This window comes from Lagenorhynchus albirostris, chromosome 18 (assembly GCF_949774975.1).
Source record: "Lagenorhynchus albirostris chromosome 18, mLagAlb1.1, whole genome shotgun sequence".
NCBI lineage: Eukaryota > Metazoa > Chordata > Mammalia > Artiodactyla > Delphinidae > Lagenorhynchus > Lagenorhynchus albirostris.
The window spans coordinates 67,442,052-67,460,188 of NC_083112.1; the positions used below are offsets into that span (position 1 = coordinate 67,442,052).

The window sequence follows — 18,137 nt, forward strand, 5'->3', positions numbered from 1 at the left end:
GACCATGAATTTGGGGACCAAGACTGTGATTCCAAAATGCACAAAGCTCTGAACACCACGGGTTTGCCCCGAATTCGTGCAAACACATTTGGCAGCAAATCATGACCCCAACTAACAGAGGTAAAGCTACCGGGTCATGATTTAACCTACTACTGTGAACAATCATAGTACACAGAAGTAACTTCTTACTGCAGAAACAATCATGTGCTTGACTGTGGGGTGCTGCGGAATATACTCTCTATGTAAATTTTTCAAAAATCCAAAAAATTCTGGATTTGAAAACTCATCTGGCCCCACTAGTTTTGGATAAGGGATTGTAGATTCGTGTTTCTGGAAGTAAAAAGCTTAAAGGAAAACAGAAACTTAAACTAAAGTAATAAAATAATATAGACTGTATTTAAGATTTCACTTTTACATATTTTTTAATTGTAGCAATTTTTATGTCTCAGTTTCTGAGTATCACCCACCGAATTCAGCTAATAAATGTTGTGTTATTTTATTAAAATGGCTTATACGCACAAGTAGTAACCTCTCATCTACAATAATCACATATCTAATCATTTAAGGCTGTCGCTGTCCACTGGGTCATGAGCCCCTGAGAGTGGGTGCTGGGGTTAGGTCCAGGAGAAAGAGCTTAAGGATAAGTATGGATGTGAATATATATTGCATTCTTGGTTCAACTGTCGGTGCACTGTATTCTTCACACCTCTTAACTAGCCAGGAAAAATCAAGAGTCAATGAGCAAAGACGAAACTACTCACTCCAATATTGTAAAAAAATCCATAAGTTCAGATGTTGAGGCCTTGTTCCAATATGTAAACAAAGCATCTGGAAAGTAAACATTTATTTGATTAGAATTATAATGCCTATTTCGTACATTATAAGATGGGAAGAGACCTCAGAGTGTAGGCCTCCAAACTTTCCTCGGCCCCCTTTTATGGTTGATCAAAGGATAAACCACAGTGACTAATCTATTATAATCGGTAACATGCACAACAGGCTTAGTCAGTATGAAGAAGCTATATTTGAACTTTATTTCAGCAGGCATCATCTAGCCCTGCATGGTACCTATTTAACTTACACATAATGTGCTCTTAAATGGACTAGAAAATTACCCACCACAGAATCCCTCCCCAGTAGAGAATCTGTTGAAAATTCTTACATGTACGTAAGTAACCCCTTCCACACACACACACACACACACACACACACACACACACACACACACACACACACACACACACACACACACACTGCAGTGGAAGCATGTATCCTACAGGCACTGTTTTGCCCTTTGAGTTTTAATTCAGCAATTAAGCCTGGATCTATCTCAGTCTTTTCCAAGCTGCATAACAGTCCTCTCCATGGATGTACTACCACTGAGTTAACCAGTTCCCCCACTGACAGACATTTACTTGCTCTTCCCCCCAATTCTTTGCTATTATAAATCATGCTTCGGTAAAAATCCTTTTAACATGCGTCCTTGCACACTCGTCCAACTACATCTAAAGGAGAAATTCTCAGAAGTGAACTAGCCATGTTAATAGTGTGCACATTTAAAAATTGACATATATTGTCAAATAGCCCTCCAAATAACAGTGTATGAGAGTTCCTATTTCCTAGCACGATGGTACAATGTACCAGTGGTCAAGAACCACACCTGCTCTTTACCAAGAGCAACTGGGCACATCTTTAGTTAAGGCAAATCCTACAAATTCACTTACAGGAAGCATTCTCTGTGTATGACTCTTAACCATTCGACATTGCACAAAGAGTGTTAGCGAGTGATAGTTAAACATTTTTGCCTTCTCATATTTTACATTGAAGTTGAGAAATGCATTAAAAGATTTCTCTCAGGGAAAAAGCCACTGAGTCTTTGGGGCCTGAGATGAGCAAGAGGCTGGCCGCAGAGCTGCTGGAGGCTCATGAAGATGCATGGCAACGGACTTTTATTCTACACTTGTCAAGAACAGTGACAGGCGGGAGAAGCCGTGGGATACATACCAAGTACCTGCTATGCACCAGGCACTGTGTTAGGTCTCATGATTTCACATATATCCTGTCATCGAATCCTCACCATGATCTGGGGCAGAGTTTCCATTTACAAATGAACTAATGAAGGCTCAGAGAAGCTAAGTAACTCTCCCAACTACCAGCTGACAGAAGGCCGGTGGAATGGCGATTTAAATCAAGTGCACCCGATTTTGAAAGCCACGGCTGGCCTCTTAGACCAGAGGGTGGGTCGGGGAGCTTCCATCTCTTGGGGGTTTCAAGTTTAGAATCCAGAGGGACGGACTCTGGTTACTTGAGGCTGGTGTGTTGGGAACCCAGGGAGTTCCCTGGATGCTGGGCCCCTCGGGGTCAACTTGCAGACACCTGAGGCCAGCAGACAGAACCAGCTGGCTAGCCGGGTGGTACCATCGTGGCCTGTCCTTGCTCTGTGCTCTGGCTATTGGCTGAGGAGGGGGGAAGACAGGGCTAAGCTCTATTACGGAGAAAGGACGCACAAGAAGGCACAGAGGGCGAGGGGCCCTGTGTGTAGAAGGTGCGCATTAAATGTGGGATAAAGGAAAGAGTAGCGACAGAGCTAGTTACACAACTGATTTTGGTTATCTGTCTGGTAAACTATTCTAAAGGCAATTTCTCCCCCACCCCATACTATACACAAAAACCAATGCTTGGTAGATACTAAGATTTAAATGTGAAAATTTAAATAATACAGCTTTAATACAGGAGAATATCTTCAGAGCCTGGGGGGTAGGTAAAGATTTCTTAAATGAGACACACAAAAAAATTCTAATTATAAAGGGGAAAAAAAGTGTAACAACAGTAGATGTAAAAAAAAGGATATTCTAAAACTGTTTTGAAGAAGTTGTTGCATTTTTTAAATATGTGCCTGGCCTTCCAAAAGGCTGACTTTAAAGGGTAACTTTCACTTGGATGCAAAATTTCTTGTATATTTGTTTTTTAAAAAGTTATTTTCTAGTTACACATCACATTTAATATTTGAAATGTAAAATATTTTAAAGAAAACTTTCAATAAAGGAAAAACAGGACTATAATGCTGGCTGAAACTCACTACCATGATGAAAATTGAGAACGTTTGACTTAATGGGAAGAATTTCAACTTTCTAACTGAAAAATCAGAATAAGAGCCTGGGGCTTTTGTATTTGGTCATCATTCACAAAACAAAATCTTGTCTGTCTGTGTTTTTCAAAATAGCTATTTTAAAGTAACAAGCTGACAGAAGAGTAAAATCCTCCAGTTCCAAAGCATTTTAAGGATCGTATGCTGCTCCTAACTTCTGAGCTACAGGTCAGGCTCTTAGTGCTGCTGAAATGGAAGCTTGATACAAAAGAAACACTATTTGCAGCAGAAGTACCTTCCCCTGGATGCTCAATGCCCACACCCCCTGCCACCAGACAAGTGGGCTTCAGGTCTCCACAAATGGCATTTTACTTTCAAAAGAGTTTGTCTTCTCTCAATGACCTTAATGAAGCTCACAGTACCCTTCCTAATATGTTACAGGAAAATTAAGAAGATTTTTGACCAAGGTAAGAACTGTGACATTATACTATGGCACAGTTTCATGTGATTGCTTATATCACACAATCAGAGTTGGAACTGTCCTGCCATGGATGTTTACAAGCTTTAAATGGTACTGATAAAGCAGGAATGGTTGTGGTCATTTCTATTTAAAAATGTGGCTGTCAAACCCTTAATCAGAAGCTTAATCTACCAGAACACCACTATTTCCATTAGAAAACTAAACACACCCCACCTCTAGTTAAAGCCAGGAATGTCACACACACTGTAAATGGAAGAGCTGTTTAGGTCACCAACACTACATTCTCTAATTCAAGAGACTGACTAATAAAATTATACAAGTTGCCAGTAAGTTTGCTTGGACAAATGAAATTAAAAAGAAAAAAATCAAAAGCTACTTCATTTATCTGCTTCTGTCTCCCTTAGTGAAGATGTATGTCTGAGCTTAATATAAATTTTTAAAATACGCCATTCACATTTTAGCACTCTTTCTGAAATACAATAATTAATGAAAATAAATTTCCAAATTAAGACTTTTATTTCTAGTACATTCAGTAAATTAATATGTATTTCAAACAAGAGAAAAAATCCCTTTAAATCCTTAAACACTTTGAACCAACTACAATTTTTAAAAAATAAACCAAATACTGAAACAAGGAAAGTAAAACAGGTACCTTCATTTTTTTACCTACCATCAGACATGCTTTTTAAGATGTAGAGGAAACACATCAGCAGGCTCTTAATCTCAGACTGGTCAAGTTTGTCACAGCGAACGACAGAATTTCCCAAAGTGCCACTTTGCTGGTGCTAAAGAAGGAAACAGAGGTGATTTTTCTCCTTCGTTACAGGTAAAACAAAATTAGGTTCACTTTTCTCCCTTGGAAGAGAAAGAGTCTTAGAATTGAGTCAAATCATACAAATTGGAAGGTATAAATGATTTGTCAATGAACTACAAGCACACCGTCACCAAATACACACAAGTGTTAATCCATGGAAGCTCTGTCTTGTCTCCTTGGCACACTCTGCCGGGACAAGCCAGAAGGCACGGACCTCTCAAACTGAAAAACCAGTCGTAGTTGCCGGCTTAGTGCCGAAATGCCAAGCAAAACTTCATGCAAAAAACTGTGCGTGCTAAGATCAAAGAGAAATGATGATTCAGAAGACAGTACCAAACCAAACATATCCTCAGGAAAATGTCAAGTGGCTGAAAACAGCAAATTAAGTCCAAGGGGCTGCTATGGACCAGCCACTAAAGCCTGGAGCTGAGTCACTGTTATTCCGTTACATCCTGGGGCAGCCCTGGGGGAAAACCACAGGCAGGTGCCCGATAGGGACAAACAGGGACACCTCAGTGCAGCAGCACCAAAGCCCCTAAACTGATGAGATCACGCCATCATCAGCTTAGCTCAACACTGCAAACTTCAGAAAGCTCAGGGCGCAGGGTGAGGGCAGCTTTGCCACTAGACAGCAGGTTCACACCATGTTCAAAGCATTCACTTAAAGAAAAAAGAACAAGAATCTCATCTCATTTAAAAAACACAAGAAATTTAAAAATCTTGAAAGTTATATTTCCAATTGAAATCTGGAAAATTTTTTGCCAAATACCAAAGCAGAAAGATCAGTGAAAAAATATCTTTCATTCAAGGTACTGGTGGGCAATGGAAAAGATATATAGTAATCAGGTTTAACTAATAACATAACACGAGTATTTTTATTATAAGAAGAGACACACTGCAATTAGCGGCAAAGCCGTGGTGCCGGCGTACCTCCCGCCCACCCACTTCATCAGCGCCGCTGGGAGAGCCCAGGCCTCCCTGCAGCGGGAGCAGGGGTGCCGCCTGTGGGGCCTCTTCCGGCAGAGGCAGCAGCGTTAGCAGCGAGAAGTCCATGGTGACCCGGTGTCTCCTGGCTGACTGGCCGCTCTCCTCCTCTCCAGCTCCGCGTATGACACAAGCCGAGTGCCTTCTGAGCAGCTTCTCCCTCTACGCACGAAGGCATGTCAGGGTCAAGGGAAAAGTTCGACAGGTCATGACACCTGCGCGGAGATGCTCGGACGGCTACAGAACCGCAGCTGAGGGTCATCACGGCGAGGTCGGCCACACAACCGCGGTAAGGTTACGAACCTGACCCCGAGGAAGGGCGGCTTCCACGTTTCTGAGAACTAGGAATACATCCCTAAGAGAATCACTTGTTTATTGGTACATAAACCTGTAACTTAACCTATACATAACTTGTCTATAACTTGAAATAACTTAGGAAAACAGTGGCCGAGATGAGACTAATCTACTATCATGGTTCCAGGTTTAAATCCAAGCTTTATCCATTTGCACAAAATTCCAAACTTAGGTATTTCAAGAAAACAATAGTTAAATATGAGGAGGATGTGTTGTGCTGGGGGCACAGTATGAATAGAGTGATTTCAAATAAAGCCTTATCCCTGCCTCATCTGTACTACTGATTAATCTTTTCTGGAGCCAGCTTCGGATCCAACGCCCATTCGCATGGGTAACTGTGTTACAATTGGTGTTCCCTGGCACACAGACCGTGGGGATTCTAAGCAAGTGGCATTTTGATTTCCCTACCTGTTCAAACTGCCTGAACCACTGGCTCAAAGTGCTCCACTGTAAACACTGCCTTGATGAAATCCTACAACAGGAACCAGGGGGTTTCAGGGAATGGGCTCCATCCTTAGACCATACTCTGAGATCATCTACCCCAGGTTAACCGAGTTGTTTAAGAAAAAAAAAAAAAAAGGTCATCCTTACTGAACACTAGAACATGAAGCATGTTTACTTTGGGCTAAATCCATTAGTTATAAGAAACACTTAAGTTACGTGAAAAGAAATTACCTTATCCAGGGAATTGCTCTTCTCACTATTCCTTTCTGGAAGGCTGTTCCCGGAATCTGTGCTTATGAGGGATCCTCTGGAATCAGCATTTCTCACACTACTGATGTTTGGAGTTGAGTTTGTATACGGAGAAGCTAAACAGAAATCAAGCCAAGACCAAAGATTTGGTGAGACAGAACAAAATAAAAACAAGTACTGAACTGTAATAAGGGAAACTGCTTCTCTGGCACTTATTTTTCCTGTGAGAGCTGGCTCAAGAGTTTCGTTCAATTACCTCTCCTGTAAAGAACCAGGCCATTTAGATTGAGATACAAATAACCGTTAATCTGAAGCGTTCAGACATAACCATCAATTCACTTATGAGAAACCACCTTGGATTGCTCAGACTAAAGGAGAACATGCTGGTTCAGACTGGGGTAGAATAAAGACTTCAAAAAATTAAAAAGATAAATCCACCTACAACTATCAAATAATAAAAAAAACTAAACCATGCAATAAACGTGCAGTACTCAAACGGCGGGCTGAGATACCCCAGAAAACTCTGAGGGGTGTCATGGGACATTTTAAAGTTTCAAGGAAAACACAGTGATACTTGACATCTGCCAGAAACTGTAGTTTCAACCTCCGACTGTGCTACATTCCTTTCCATGATGTCATATCTCTGTGAAGCGGGGTATTTGGTGGTCGCGATGATAAAATGCAAGTACTGGGTGAAAATCAGTGTGGAACAGGAAATGAGAATGTTGGTGAGCGATCTGATTCCAAATTTGAGAAGCCGTGTAGCGCCCAACAGGCACACACAACCCATTAGTAAGAATCGTGGTTAGTAAAAATAAAAATTTTTTTCTTTATGTATGTATATAGTTTTCAAATGCCTACTAAGTTGTTAGGTTATAAGTACTTATTATTTGGCCCTAAGTACCTAATAAACAGAACCATTAGGTGTTTCTTTTGGCCTTGGGGACTCCATGAAAAATTACTTTGATTAATAAGGGTGCTGTGAATTGAGAGTGTTTGGGAATCTCTGCAATAACCAGTTACAAGCAGAAAGGAAATCTAACTTGGAAATAAAATTTGTGACATCTGTTGAAAAAAATAGCATTTTAAGGGAGAAGTCAGCCCCTACCTCAATACTGTGGAATTTTTAAAAGTAATAGATCGACTTCCTGCTTAGATAAGATTTAAATAAATCACATAAGTAAAAATGACTCTTAGACTTGCACATTCTGGCTTGAACCAAAAGGCATGCCTCCGGCTGCAAGGCTGGGCTGGCAGTGCACACTGTGCAAGACTTTCGGGGCCACGCTGCAGCAAGCTGTAAGCACAGCCTCCCACCCCCAAGCTGCTGAGATGCCTTTCCTTGACACCTCAGAACAGGCAGGCCTTTTTTGGGTTGCAGCCTGCAAATTAGCTGCCATGGGCTGATACATCTCGAAGTTAATCCTCTCCCCGCCCCTAACACTCAGGTTTATCCACCACCATCTCTGAAACCAGTTCAGTGTATTAAGTATATCAAGCAAAGAAGGGCAAGGGAATCTGAAAATGTGAGTGCAGGCAGGAACACGTAAACCACTGGCCAGGGGCTGCGCCTACCCAGAATAGGAACGGTGTGATTGACTGCCACAGGGTACAGGTAAAAACCCTATGAAAAAGCCAGGGGCCTTTTTCTATACTCAGAGAGAAAAGAAACACGCACTGTGACCAAATTATAACTATCGTCTTCCTAATATAACCAGACTTCATACTTAGTGTAGAACACAGAACTCAGGAGAAAAAGGCTCTCAGTAAAGTAAAATTAGACATTAAATTCTCAAAGTTTTAGGCTCAGTTCCAGAACAAGAGTTCTAATCTAAGGCAAACAGATGTAAATGCAATAAATCAAAATCAACATGCTGGGGCTTCCCTGGTGGCGCAGTGGTTTAGAGTCCGTCCACCTGCCGATGCAGGGGACACGGGTTCGTGCCCCGGTCCAGGAAGATCCCACATGCCGTGGAGCAGCTAGGCCCATGAGCCATGGCCGCTGAGCCTGCGCGTCTGGAGCCTGTGCTCCGCAAGCGGAGAGGCCACAACAGTGAGAGGCTCGCGTACCGCAAAAATCAACATGCTTAGTAGAACTATGTTCCTGGGGTGTGTGTGCGTGCGTGCGTGCGTGCGTGCGTGCGTGTGTGTGTGTTTAATATCCTGGCCCAGTGCATAACTTTTAAAAGAAATTTAGTTCAACTCTCTCCCCTTTGTACAGACAGCAAAATGCAATACACTGAGTAGGTAGGTAAAGGAACCCTGAGCCTAAGAATGCATGCCTTGAGAATGTAATTTTTTTTTAAATTTATTTATTTATTTTTGGCTGTGTTGGGTCTTCGCTGCTGTGCCTGGGCCCCCTCCAGCTGAGGCGAGCGGGGGCCACTCCTTGCCGCGGTGCGCTGGCCTCTCACTGCGGTGGCCTCTCCTGCTGCGGAGCATGGGCTCCAGGTGCGCGGGCCTTAGTAGCTGCAGCACACGGGCTCAGCAGTTGTGGCTCACGGGCTCTAGAGTGCAGGCTCACTAGTTGTGGTGCACGGGCTTAGTTGCTCCGCGGCATGTGAGATCTTCCTGGACCAGGGCTCAAACCCATGTCCCCTGCATTGGCAGGTGGACTCCCAACCACTGTGCCACCCAGGGAAGCCCCTAAAATGAACGTAATCTTTGAGTAGTTTTTATCCAAGCAATGAATCGGTTTCAGAAATTTTCATGCACCATGTTCCAAAGACATTAAAAAAACCGCTGAGGGTACATTCTCAGTAAGTGTGGAAACAGAATTTCCTTAAGAGACGTAAGGAGAAAGTCAGCTCTTGATAAGCACTGGGACTAAAACTAACTGGAAATTCCTTGATGAATAAAAGAAGAATTGCTAAAGCTACCAGAAAACAACTAGTAAACCCAGTTCAAAGGTGGGGGCTGCTTTCCTGGAAGGCACTTCTAAAAGGAAACAAGGATTAAAGTGTTTAAAGATGGGGGCAACATAGATAAAAGCCTGAGTATAAATTAAGTCTACTGTGGTGAATTCCCATGAAAAGTGGATCCAGATCTTGAAATTCAAGAAAGAATGAAATGGGACAAAATTAGCCTTGAGAACTTTTTGTAACTTCACCATGAACACAGAGCAATCAAAGGCCATTTACGTCATTGAAGTTGTGCTAAAGACCCCCCTCGGCTCATCTCTATGCTCTCAAGGCACCCCAAACCCTAACAAGGTGAATGTGGAATTGGAGAATCAAGTCAGAGTCAAAACATCACCTCATTCTAGTTTCATCATTTCCACAAAGTCTTGAATCCTACAGAATACTGGTCAGAGAGGACAGAGAGTTAAGATTTAGGCTACTAAGAGTCTATCACAAAGCATGAATAACACTGAAGAACTGTGCTTGTTATAATGGCAGTCAAATAATAACACTGTTTACCTTGCCAAGCACTGCACACATTCAACTAGCTCTTCATCCCTCACCATGACTCTATTTTTGAGATGTGGACACAGGGTAAAGAGGAGAGACACCCTGCCCATGGCAATTGTAAATGGTGGAGTCTGGATCCAAAGCCACATCTGTCTGGCTTTAAAAACATTGCTGGGAACCGCTGCAGACAAAGCCCCTGAAAGGACCCCTTCCCCACTCCCAGAGAGCGGCTGGGCTTGTGGACAGAGTGAGGCAAAGGAGACAGAGCGAGGGCCCCATGAGAAAGGCAATGGAAATACCATGTGCCAGGCTCTGCGTTTTGTATGAATTAACTCATTTCATCTTTACAATGCCAAATGAGGTAAGTATGACTATGAAAAATACACAGAAACAGAAGTAAGATTAAAGACTGGTATGGGCATTACGGGATAAATCTGAGCATTGGTATGAGGTTTCCAATTTTACAGTCTGGCCAGTTTCATCACCTACATGAAATACCACGTTAGCAACTAGAACAACACAAAAGCTAAGGACATAAACTCAGAATGAACCACAGTCCTGCAGATTGATTAGGTAAAAGGACTGCCCTTTATTCTGCCCTATGAGTTAGTTCCATTATTGGGTGGTCTAAGCATTAGCCACAGCAGGATGCTTCATTTATTCAGACTGTGGTGTAAAAGAGAAGAAGAAATGAAGACAGCATAAGGCTGTGAGTGTCTGTGAAGATATATATATATATTTTTGTACCATTATCTTTATGAAGGAGCTGGCATGTGTGCTCAATCAGAGTATTAATAAATACATTTCTCAGGCATTTTCTTATGGAAAAACTACTCAATTTGAATCTTGATTTATGCCATCTGTTTTCCTCCCCATGGGGGCTGCTCTAACATTATTTCAGAGAGAAAAAATATTGTAGGAAAGAAGATTTTAGAAAACTGATTTCAGGACTTCATTCTAGCCATAAACCAGTATCTCCATCAGCTATTAGTCTGTCACATCTCATCTAAATCATTAACACTACAAATACATCCTACCCACCACACACACACTTGCAAAGATATTCTTTTCCTAAAAGTATAAACAATCTAGTTTGAAGATTTAAAATGAAAAATTAACACGCATTAAACAAAAAGCAAACAGGACAGATATGTGGTTAAGTGTACTACATGTGTTATTCCTGGAATCTGAGATCTTTATTTCAGTGTAGAGTTAAGGGGTTTCATAGCTGAGGAGCAAAATCAGGAAAAGAATATTTGAAGTAGAAACTCAAGACTTCAAAGTTCTGATTTGAAAGCTAACAAATGATTGGATTAAAGACACCTTCCGAATTAGACTGCAGAGAAGCAGGTCAGAGCCCGAGCATTACCAATGCCAGAGATGGCACCAAAGAGGTCCTTGTGCAGACTGGCATCCAGCGAGCTCCCAGACTTCTGCGGTGTCACTATCGGGTTCACGGCTGGCAAAGTAAGGGATTCCTCCTTCACAGTCTGTCGAGGAGGAGAGAGACAAGAAACAATTGAAGATGACTTTAAAGGATTCACCAACAGTTCTTGCAAGTGTGAGGGCGAGCATAAGAACAGGACAGAACAGCCTGGCATGTTAAACATGCCTGAGTGGGAGGAGCACAGCGCGGGGTGGAGGTGGGGTGTGTGGGTCAGAGGAGCGGCAGGAGGAGGGAGCACGGGGCACGTCAGGTCTGGGGTGGGCAGAGAAACCTTGGCCCGTGAAGTCCTATATTTCCCCAGGAGGTCTAGCACCCTTCCCTTTCCAGAGCTCTGATGCCCAACATTTCTGTAGATTATTTCAATATGTTTCTTCCTTCAGAAGAAGCCCCATGTGCTCTTTCTAACTGGAACGTTGTTTTTTTTCTCTCCCATCAGAAATCTTCCGAAATGAGCAACAGTGACCTCACAGTAGCAGCAGTGAAAACCTCTGCAAGGTGGGTGCTTCGTCTGAATTCTCAATCAGTGGAGAAATTATGGTCATTATGAAGTTATGTCATAAAAGGGATTTTACTTTCATGAAAGCCAAAGCAAAAGCTGGTGTTCATTTTTCTCAGGATTGAAGCAGTACAGATAGGTAGCATTACACCCTGAATTACTTATTCCAATTAGAAAAGCAGACAAATTTAGAGAATACACATGTGAAATACAATGTTGTAGAGGGTGAGATTAGTGTGGTGCATTCCATGTAAGGACAGTGAACATTCACACTCTTTGGAACTACAAAAACTATTCTATAAACACGGTTCATCTCAATGCACCATCATGTAGGAGATGTATAGAAAACAGGACAAAGCACCACCGTTGGGGGAAAAGGGACAGAAATACACACAAGGGAGCTCCCCCGGTGTATGCTGTAATGACAAAGTGGCAAGATGAACAATGGAGCCGGTTCACGGGTCCAGAATAAACAGGAAAAGGGCACTGCTGAACTGCTACCACCTATCCAAATTAATGCCAGGTTGTCTCCAACCAAAACACTTTGAGATCATTTCTGGCATCATCCTTCAGTCAACTTAATTTCCAGTATATCTTTAAATGACTGCATAAAGCTAAAGTAAATTAAGGTGGTCAGTTTGGGGGGGTGGGGTCATTCACCCTGGCCCCCCAACATCTAGTCTGATTATCTTTCTAATTTTACAGAGAAACTTCAGCCCAAAGAGGTGGCTTTTCCAAGACTGTGTAGTATGTTACATCAGAACCGGGGCTAGCACTGAGCTCTTATAGCACGGAGGTTAGAACTATGCTTTTTTTTAAAAAACAAAATAAACTCCTTCCTCTGTAACTTTTTGTTGGATACACAAAGAAGATCCTGAAATCTTACAAGAAAACAAGCCATCAGGAAAACATGGCTTTTTATAATGATTTTTTTTTTCTTTTTGGCTCGCGGGCCTCTCATTGTTGTGGCCTCTCCCGCTGCGGAGCACAGGCTCCGGAGGCGCAGGCTCAGAGGCCACGGCTCACGGGCCCAGCCGCTCCGCGGCGTGTGGGATCTTCCTAGACCGGGGCACGAACCCGTGTCCCCTGCATCGGCAGGCGGACTCTCAACCACTGCGCCACCAGGGAAGCCCTATAATGATTTTTAACAAGAGTTGAAGGTTTACTGACTGACTCCGTCTTAGCCAGAAATGCAAGACTACTGTAGATTATTATGCTTTTAGGGGCAAAAAAAGAGGAGACGTGTATAGTTAAATAGTGTCCCTCCAATTGCATATCCACCCTGAACCTCAGAATGTGACCTTATTTGGAAAGAGGGTCTTTGCAGATGTAATTAAGATGTAAGATAAGATGATGTCATCCTGGATTAGGGTGGGCCCTAAATCCAAGCACTGGTGTCCTTATAAGGACAGAACAGGACACCAGAGACACAGACACACACCAGGGAGAACACCATGTGAAGACAAAGGCAGAGATTGGAGTGATACAGCTATAAGCTAAAAAAAGCAAGGATTTCGGGCAACCACCAGAAGCTAGGAGAAAGGCGTAGAATCAGCTCTTCACCCAGAACCTCAAGAAGGAACCAACCCAGCTGGCATCTTGATTTCGGACTTCGGGCTTTCTGACTGTGAGAGAATAAATTTCTGTGGTTTTTGGCCAGGCAGTTTGCGGCATTTTGTTAGGGCAGCCACAGGAAGCAAATACAGGCTGTGTCTATGTGAATGTGCTTACGTACACTGCCAGGGTTCACGGGGAAGGGAGACACATCTCTCACGTTGATCCGCTGGACATTCTCAATCAGCAGACCGAACAGAGGCAGGTAGAGAGTGGCTATCCTTGCTTGATGGCTCTGAAACAAAGGCGCAAAGCATAAGTTTATCCCGGACTCAGAATTTAACGATGGACTGAGCTAGCACTTGGCCATCTCCTATATTTGGATCCTTCCTATAAAGATTGCTGTTAGATTTTATTGTATAAACAGAGAAAGTGTTAGTGCTGTTACCACTAATTTTCTAATTTCTTATTTCTTTATATTACTCAAAATGAAGAACACTTATCAATCATATTTCCTTCCATTAGAGAACACTCACCCTGGAAGCATATCTGTCATCAAAAGAATGCTTTATCAGCAGGTTCTTAAGCACACCAATGGCAATCAGCCGGACCTCCCTGAACTCCTGAAGGGCGGTCCCCACCTCCCTCAGTAACAGTCCCACCAAGAAGTGGTTTCTGCAGAACTCATCCGTTAATGAGTAGTCAAGCTGGAGATCTGAAATGAGGATAGAAACCGCTTTAGTTAGAAAGGATGTAACACTCTTTGAATAAAATAAAAACCGAGCCCATCCTTTGCTTCCAGCCTCCCCTGTGTGTGTTATCAGGTGGTCACATCTGGCTTCCAAGGGGAAAGGGCTGATAACCTAAAATACTGCTCTGCACTCCAAAGTGAAAACAAAATTTAAATACAAATAAATGCACTGGATTTTGATTTTAAAAGGTATTACATCCTACATAATTATTAAGTTAGTGAATAGTTTCAGTACCAATTTTTAGAATACAGGACAGCATGTTATATTACAAATGTAATTTTGTTATTGATATGAAATTTAAAAATAAAATTGTAGTAACTGACATCATTGTGGGGGAGTAAATTGTGCATAAGAGACACGTAATTAAAGAATAAATATAGGTGGTCTATTAAAATGTTCTTCACTACATGAGTTCATTTATCGATTTCCTGGTCATTAATGCCCATATATGCCCATTAAAACCCAATGTGTTTAAAATGAACGAGTTACCATATTACCTATTATTTTGCTATCACTGAAGATCTTATTTGACTTAGAATTTTCTAAAATATACTCTTAAAACTTCTTTACCTCAAAAAGCCAATAGAAAAACTGATATAAATTAGAACTAAAATGGACAAAGCACCAAATCAAACTAGTAAGTCATCAGCAAGCTAAGTGACAAGACTGAAAGCTCTTCTGGAAAAGAGATAATAAGCAGACGTGAAACCTACTGAGGGAGGGTAAATAAAAGCAGCTAAGCATCACACGCTAAAGCTGAAATACACCTGTCCAGAAAGCTGTGGCTCGGATTTAAATTCTTATACTGAATCCATTGTTAGAGGAAAGTCTATAGGCCTCTCCTTTAACTTTAATGCCATGTTAGTTGCTTCTAAACCTACTCAAAGTCTGACCCAAGTCCTATGAACTCTTTAGCAGAAGGAAGGGAAAGAGCGTTCATCTTTCCAGAATACTCATGTCCACTGTTTATGATTTTTAAGTCCAGTTTACTGAAAAGACAGTTCACAGCTTGAATTCACATGATCCCCTTAGAAGGAAAACTATTTATGGGTTTAATTGCACACGTGTGTGTGTGTGTATGTGTGCATGTGCAGAGAGGAGAGTGGAGGAGCAGGTGAGAAGGGTAAGAGGAAGGAGGATGCTGAAAAAAAAAACGAAACTTTATTCCTATCAGTGCAGTTATGGAAATTATCTGTAGCTGACCCACCACCTGCCTAGGGCAGCTCTTCTAGCCACCAAATACCCCGACAGTCTACTAAGAGCTTGTGCGAGTCTGTGGGGTACCTGAAGGGTCTCCTCCTCACTCCTCACTTGGTTCTACAGGATAGACACCTGGGCCAGTGGGGAAGACAGACATTAGCACATGTTCACTGCCCAACCGCTGGGCAGCAAGAGCTATCCTCAGCACCCTGAGAGGTGAGAGGAAAACGGTCACAGTCTCCAAGGACAGGTGGGCTAGGAACTGAAGGTGGGGTGAAGGAGGGTCTGGGGTGCAGGGTAGGGAGCAGTTCACTCCAGGTGGGGCGCTGGGAGAGGCGAGGGGGAGACCTGGCTGGGCCCACAAGGGAGGTGCTGAGTGACTGGCCAGGAGGAAGAGAGGATGCCCAGGGAGGTGCTATGTGAGGCTGAGAAGTGCGGCGAGGGCCTGCCATGTGTGAGGAGCTGGGACCAGCAGGTGTGCCCGGCATGTGGGGAACAGTGCAAGGTGGGACAGGCGGGCGGGCTGGGGTTGGATGGGGGATGCTGAACAGCCCAGGAGCTCAACCCCTCACCTTCTTCAATTATCACCCCAAAGTTGCCTTCTCAGTGAGGCTTTGCCTGGCCACCCGATCTCAATGCCAGCCCATTTCCTATCCCCTTCCCTTGCTTTATTTCTCTCTCCTTAGCACTTATCACTCTCTCATGTTCTACATATTTCACACAGGTAAGACAGCAGGGGATTTCATCCTTCTTGTCCACAACTCTATCCCAAGGCTAGGTAGAGTTGGTGCTGAGCAAGTATTTGCTGAATGCATGACCACCGACTTCAGGCCGCAGTCCCCCTTCTTGCTCTTTAAAAGGCAAGGTATTTATGTCTCTGAATGAATTCCTTTGTGAGTTTCTCTCTGAATTTCAGAGTCAGTTGATTTAGGTGTCATTAATAGTTTGGTGGCATCCTTCCACTTTTTCTCTCCTTTAGCATAAATAATCCTGAGCACATACAAGGTGCTAGATATTACTTGACAGATCCAAGAGACGAATTTGATTCATTTGACTTACTCAGTGAAGACAAAGAAATCTCTATGAGCTTAATTCTCTTCAAACTCAGAAAGGATACAGAACAGTTAATAAAGACTCAGCATGCAAACATAAAAAGCATATGAAAAGCCATGTTGCTTGTGACATAGGTTACTGCTACTGCTATAAACAAGGACTATGAAAATGGTGGAATAATACATTTTTGAAATGAAGCAGAGCTTTTTGTTTATTTGCTTTACTTCTTAAAGAAACGTCCTAGAGGACCTAGTGACCCCAGGAGCAAAAAACCAGATGACTCCTGGGGATGCTGTTGCAATGTCTTAGCTACAGTGAGAACAAATTCACTGGTTTATCATCAATTTTAAAACTGATCCAAGTATATGGCAAATGCCTACATGAATAGCATACGTAAGCATTTCAGCAATCACTTGCATTCTTTTTCTTTTAAAGGAGGAAGATGCAAGAAAGCAAGCATCACACCCCACACCTACCTACAGGAGTGTCATTTGACTCCACAGCTGGTGAAAGAAAAGCTAATTCACAAGAAAAAAGAAAAGTGAAACAAATAAAAATAAACTACAGTAAATAAAATGGATTACTATTGTTTAAGCAATGGAACTTTTCAATGAAAAAGAGTCACACTGGCATGATCTGTAGTCTGGTAAATTTGCACACTGGCATGATCTGTAGTCTGGTAAATTTGCTAAAAAAAAGTAAGTTCCTACAGAGCATTTTATCAATTTTTTTTAATGGAAATTTAACAAGAAAAAAATCAATTCATCAATGAAAAATATCACATAATTTGAATGTCATGTGTGAACTAATTCTCTTTTCTTATTAAAAATGAATGGCTCTCTTTCTGAAAAGACTAGGATTAATATATTTAAAGATAAATTACCTTGATATCTTTGAATCCTGCCTTTTCCAAATGGCATTGGTAAATTCAATGGAATATAATGTTCATGATTGCACACCACACGGAGAAATTCAAATTTGTATTCAAAGAGGGTCTGCAGGAAAAATATGGTTAGTCGTAAGTTAAATGCCTCAGTGGATACTTTATACAGCCTCCTGAAAAACCTATTAGGAATCACACACTCGTCTTTAGCCTCTACCCTGTCTTAGAGCTGCAGGCTCTGGGCTATTTTACAGATTTCAGAATGTCTGCAGGGATTTGTTTGAAAATTGGGAACACATTTCATTAAACAATGTCCTCCACTGACTTTTAGGGCATTTATGATTTATGCTCCTCTTACTTCAATAAAGGATTTCAGGCAGCTTATAATTATAGGCACAGGTTCAGTGCAATAAAAAAATGCGTAAGGCAGAGCTTTAAAATAGACACGCAAGGGAAGAGACAGATAATTCTAGCAGAGAAAGGCTACATGGTTATTTCTGTTACCTTGTTAAATAAACTATGATTTGCAACACATATACTTTTAGTTTTGCAGCTGAGAAGTCATTTAAGGTATTTATGAGAAAAATCAACAGGTATTTATGTTGCATATGGAATTACTGTGTCCTTAATATCTCACACATTAATGCAAGTACTAGTTAGTACTAGTTAGTATCTCCAAGAGAGGAGAATGAATAGTGCCTCTGGGACTGAAAGAAAATTCTGATGTGAACCAAGAGAAACAGGTGGGTATCCAGATGTCACTCAGAGAGACAAAAAGAACAGTGTGTAACACACACACACACACACGTGCACACGTGCGCACAGGCTACCTTAGGATCTCCAGGAGCAAAGCAGCTGATGTAGTTGTTGATCTGCTTAAAGACAAAGCCCCTATCCATGAAGGTGAAACATCTCTGTGGAGGAAACA

General features: G+C 42.1%; 1 protein-coding gene across 28 annotated transcripts in view; it reads right to left on the bottom strand.

The window, feature by feature from the left end:
- DOCK9 (dedicator of cytokinesis 9) overlaps nt 1-18,137 on the bottom strand; it is a 282,879-nt gene that overhangs the window by 53,531 nt on the left and 211,211 nt on the right. For 26 of the 28 annotated variants that reach the window (XR_009536799.1, XR_009536798.1, XR_009536800.1 and 23 more), the window contains 8 exons: nt 18,040-18,123; nt 17,210-17,321; nt 13,858-14,036; nt 13,503-13,616; nt 11,194-11,314; nt 6,397-6,530; nt 4,240-4,354; nt 762-828 (listed from right to left, as the gene is read on the bottom strand). Coding sequence is in view for 25 of the 28 variants with exons in the window: in XM_060129280.1 (XP_059985263.1) it covers nt 762-828; nt 4,240-4,354; nt 6,397-6,530; nt 11,194-11,314; nt 13,503-13,616; nt 13,858-14,036; nt 17,210-17,321; nt 18,040-18,123 (926 nt within the window). In the remaining 3 variants the exon portion in view is untranslated. Of the gene's footprint in view, nt 1-761; nt 829-4,239; nt 4,355-5,385; nt 5,723-6,396; nt 6,531-11,193; nt 11,315-13,502; nt 13,617-13,857; nt 14,037-17,209; nt 17,322-18,039; nt 18,124-18,137 lie in introns of those variants that run through there. The other 2 variants (XM_060129293.1, XM_060129294.1) reach the window with 2 other exon arrangements.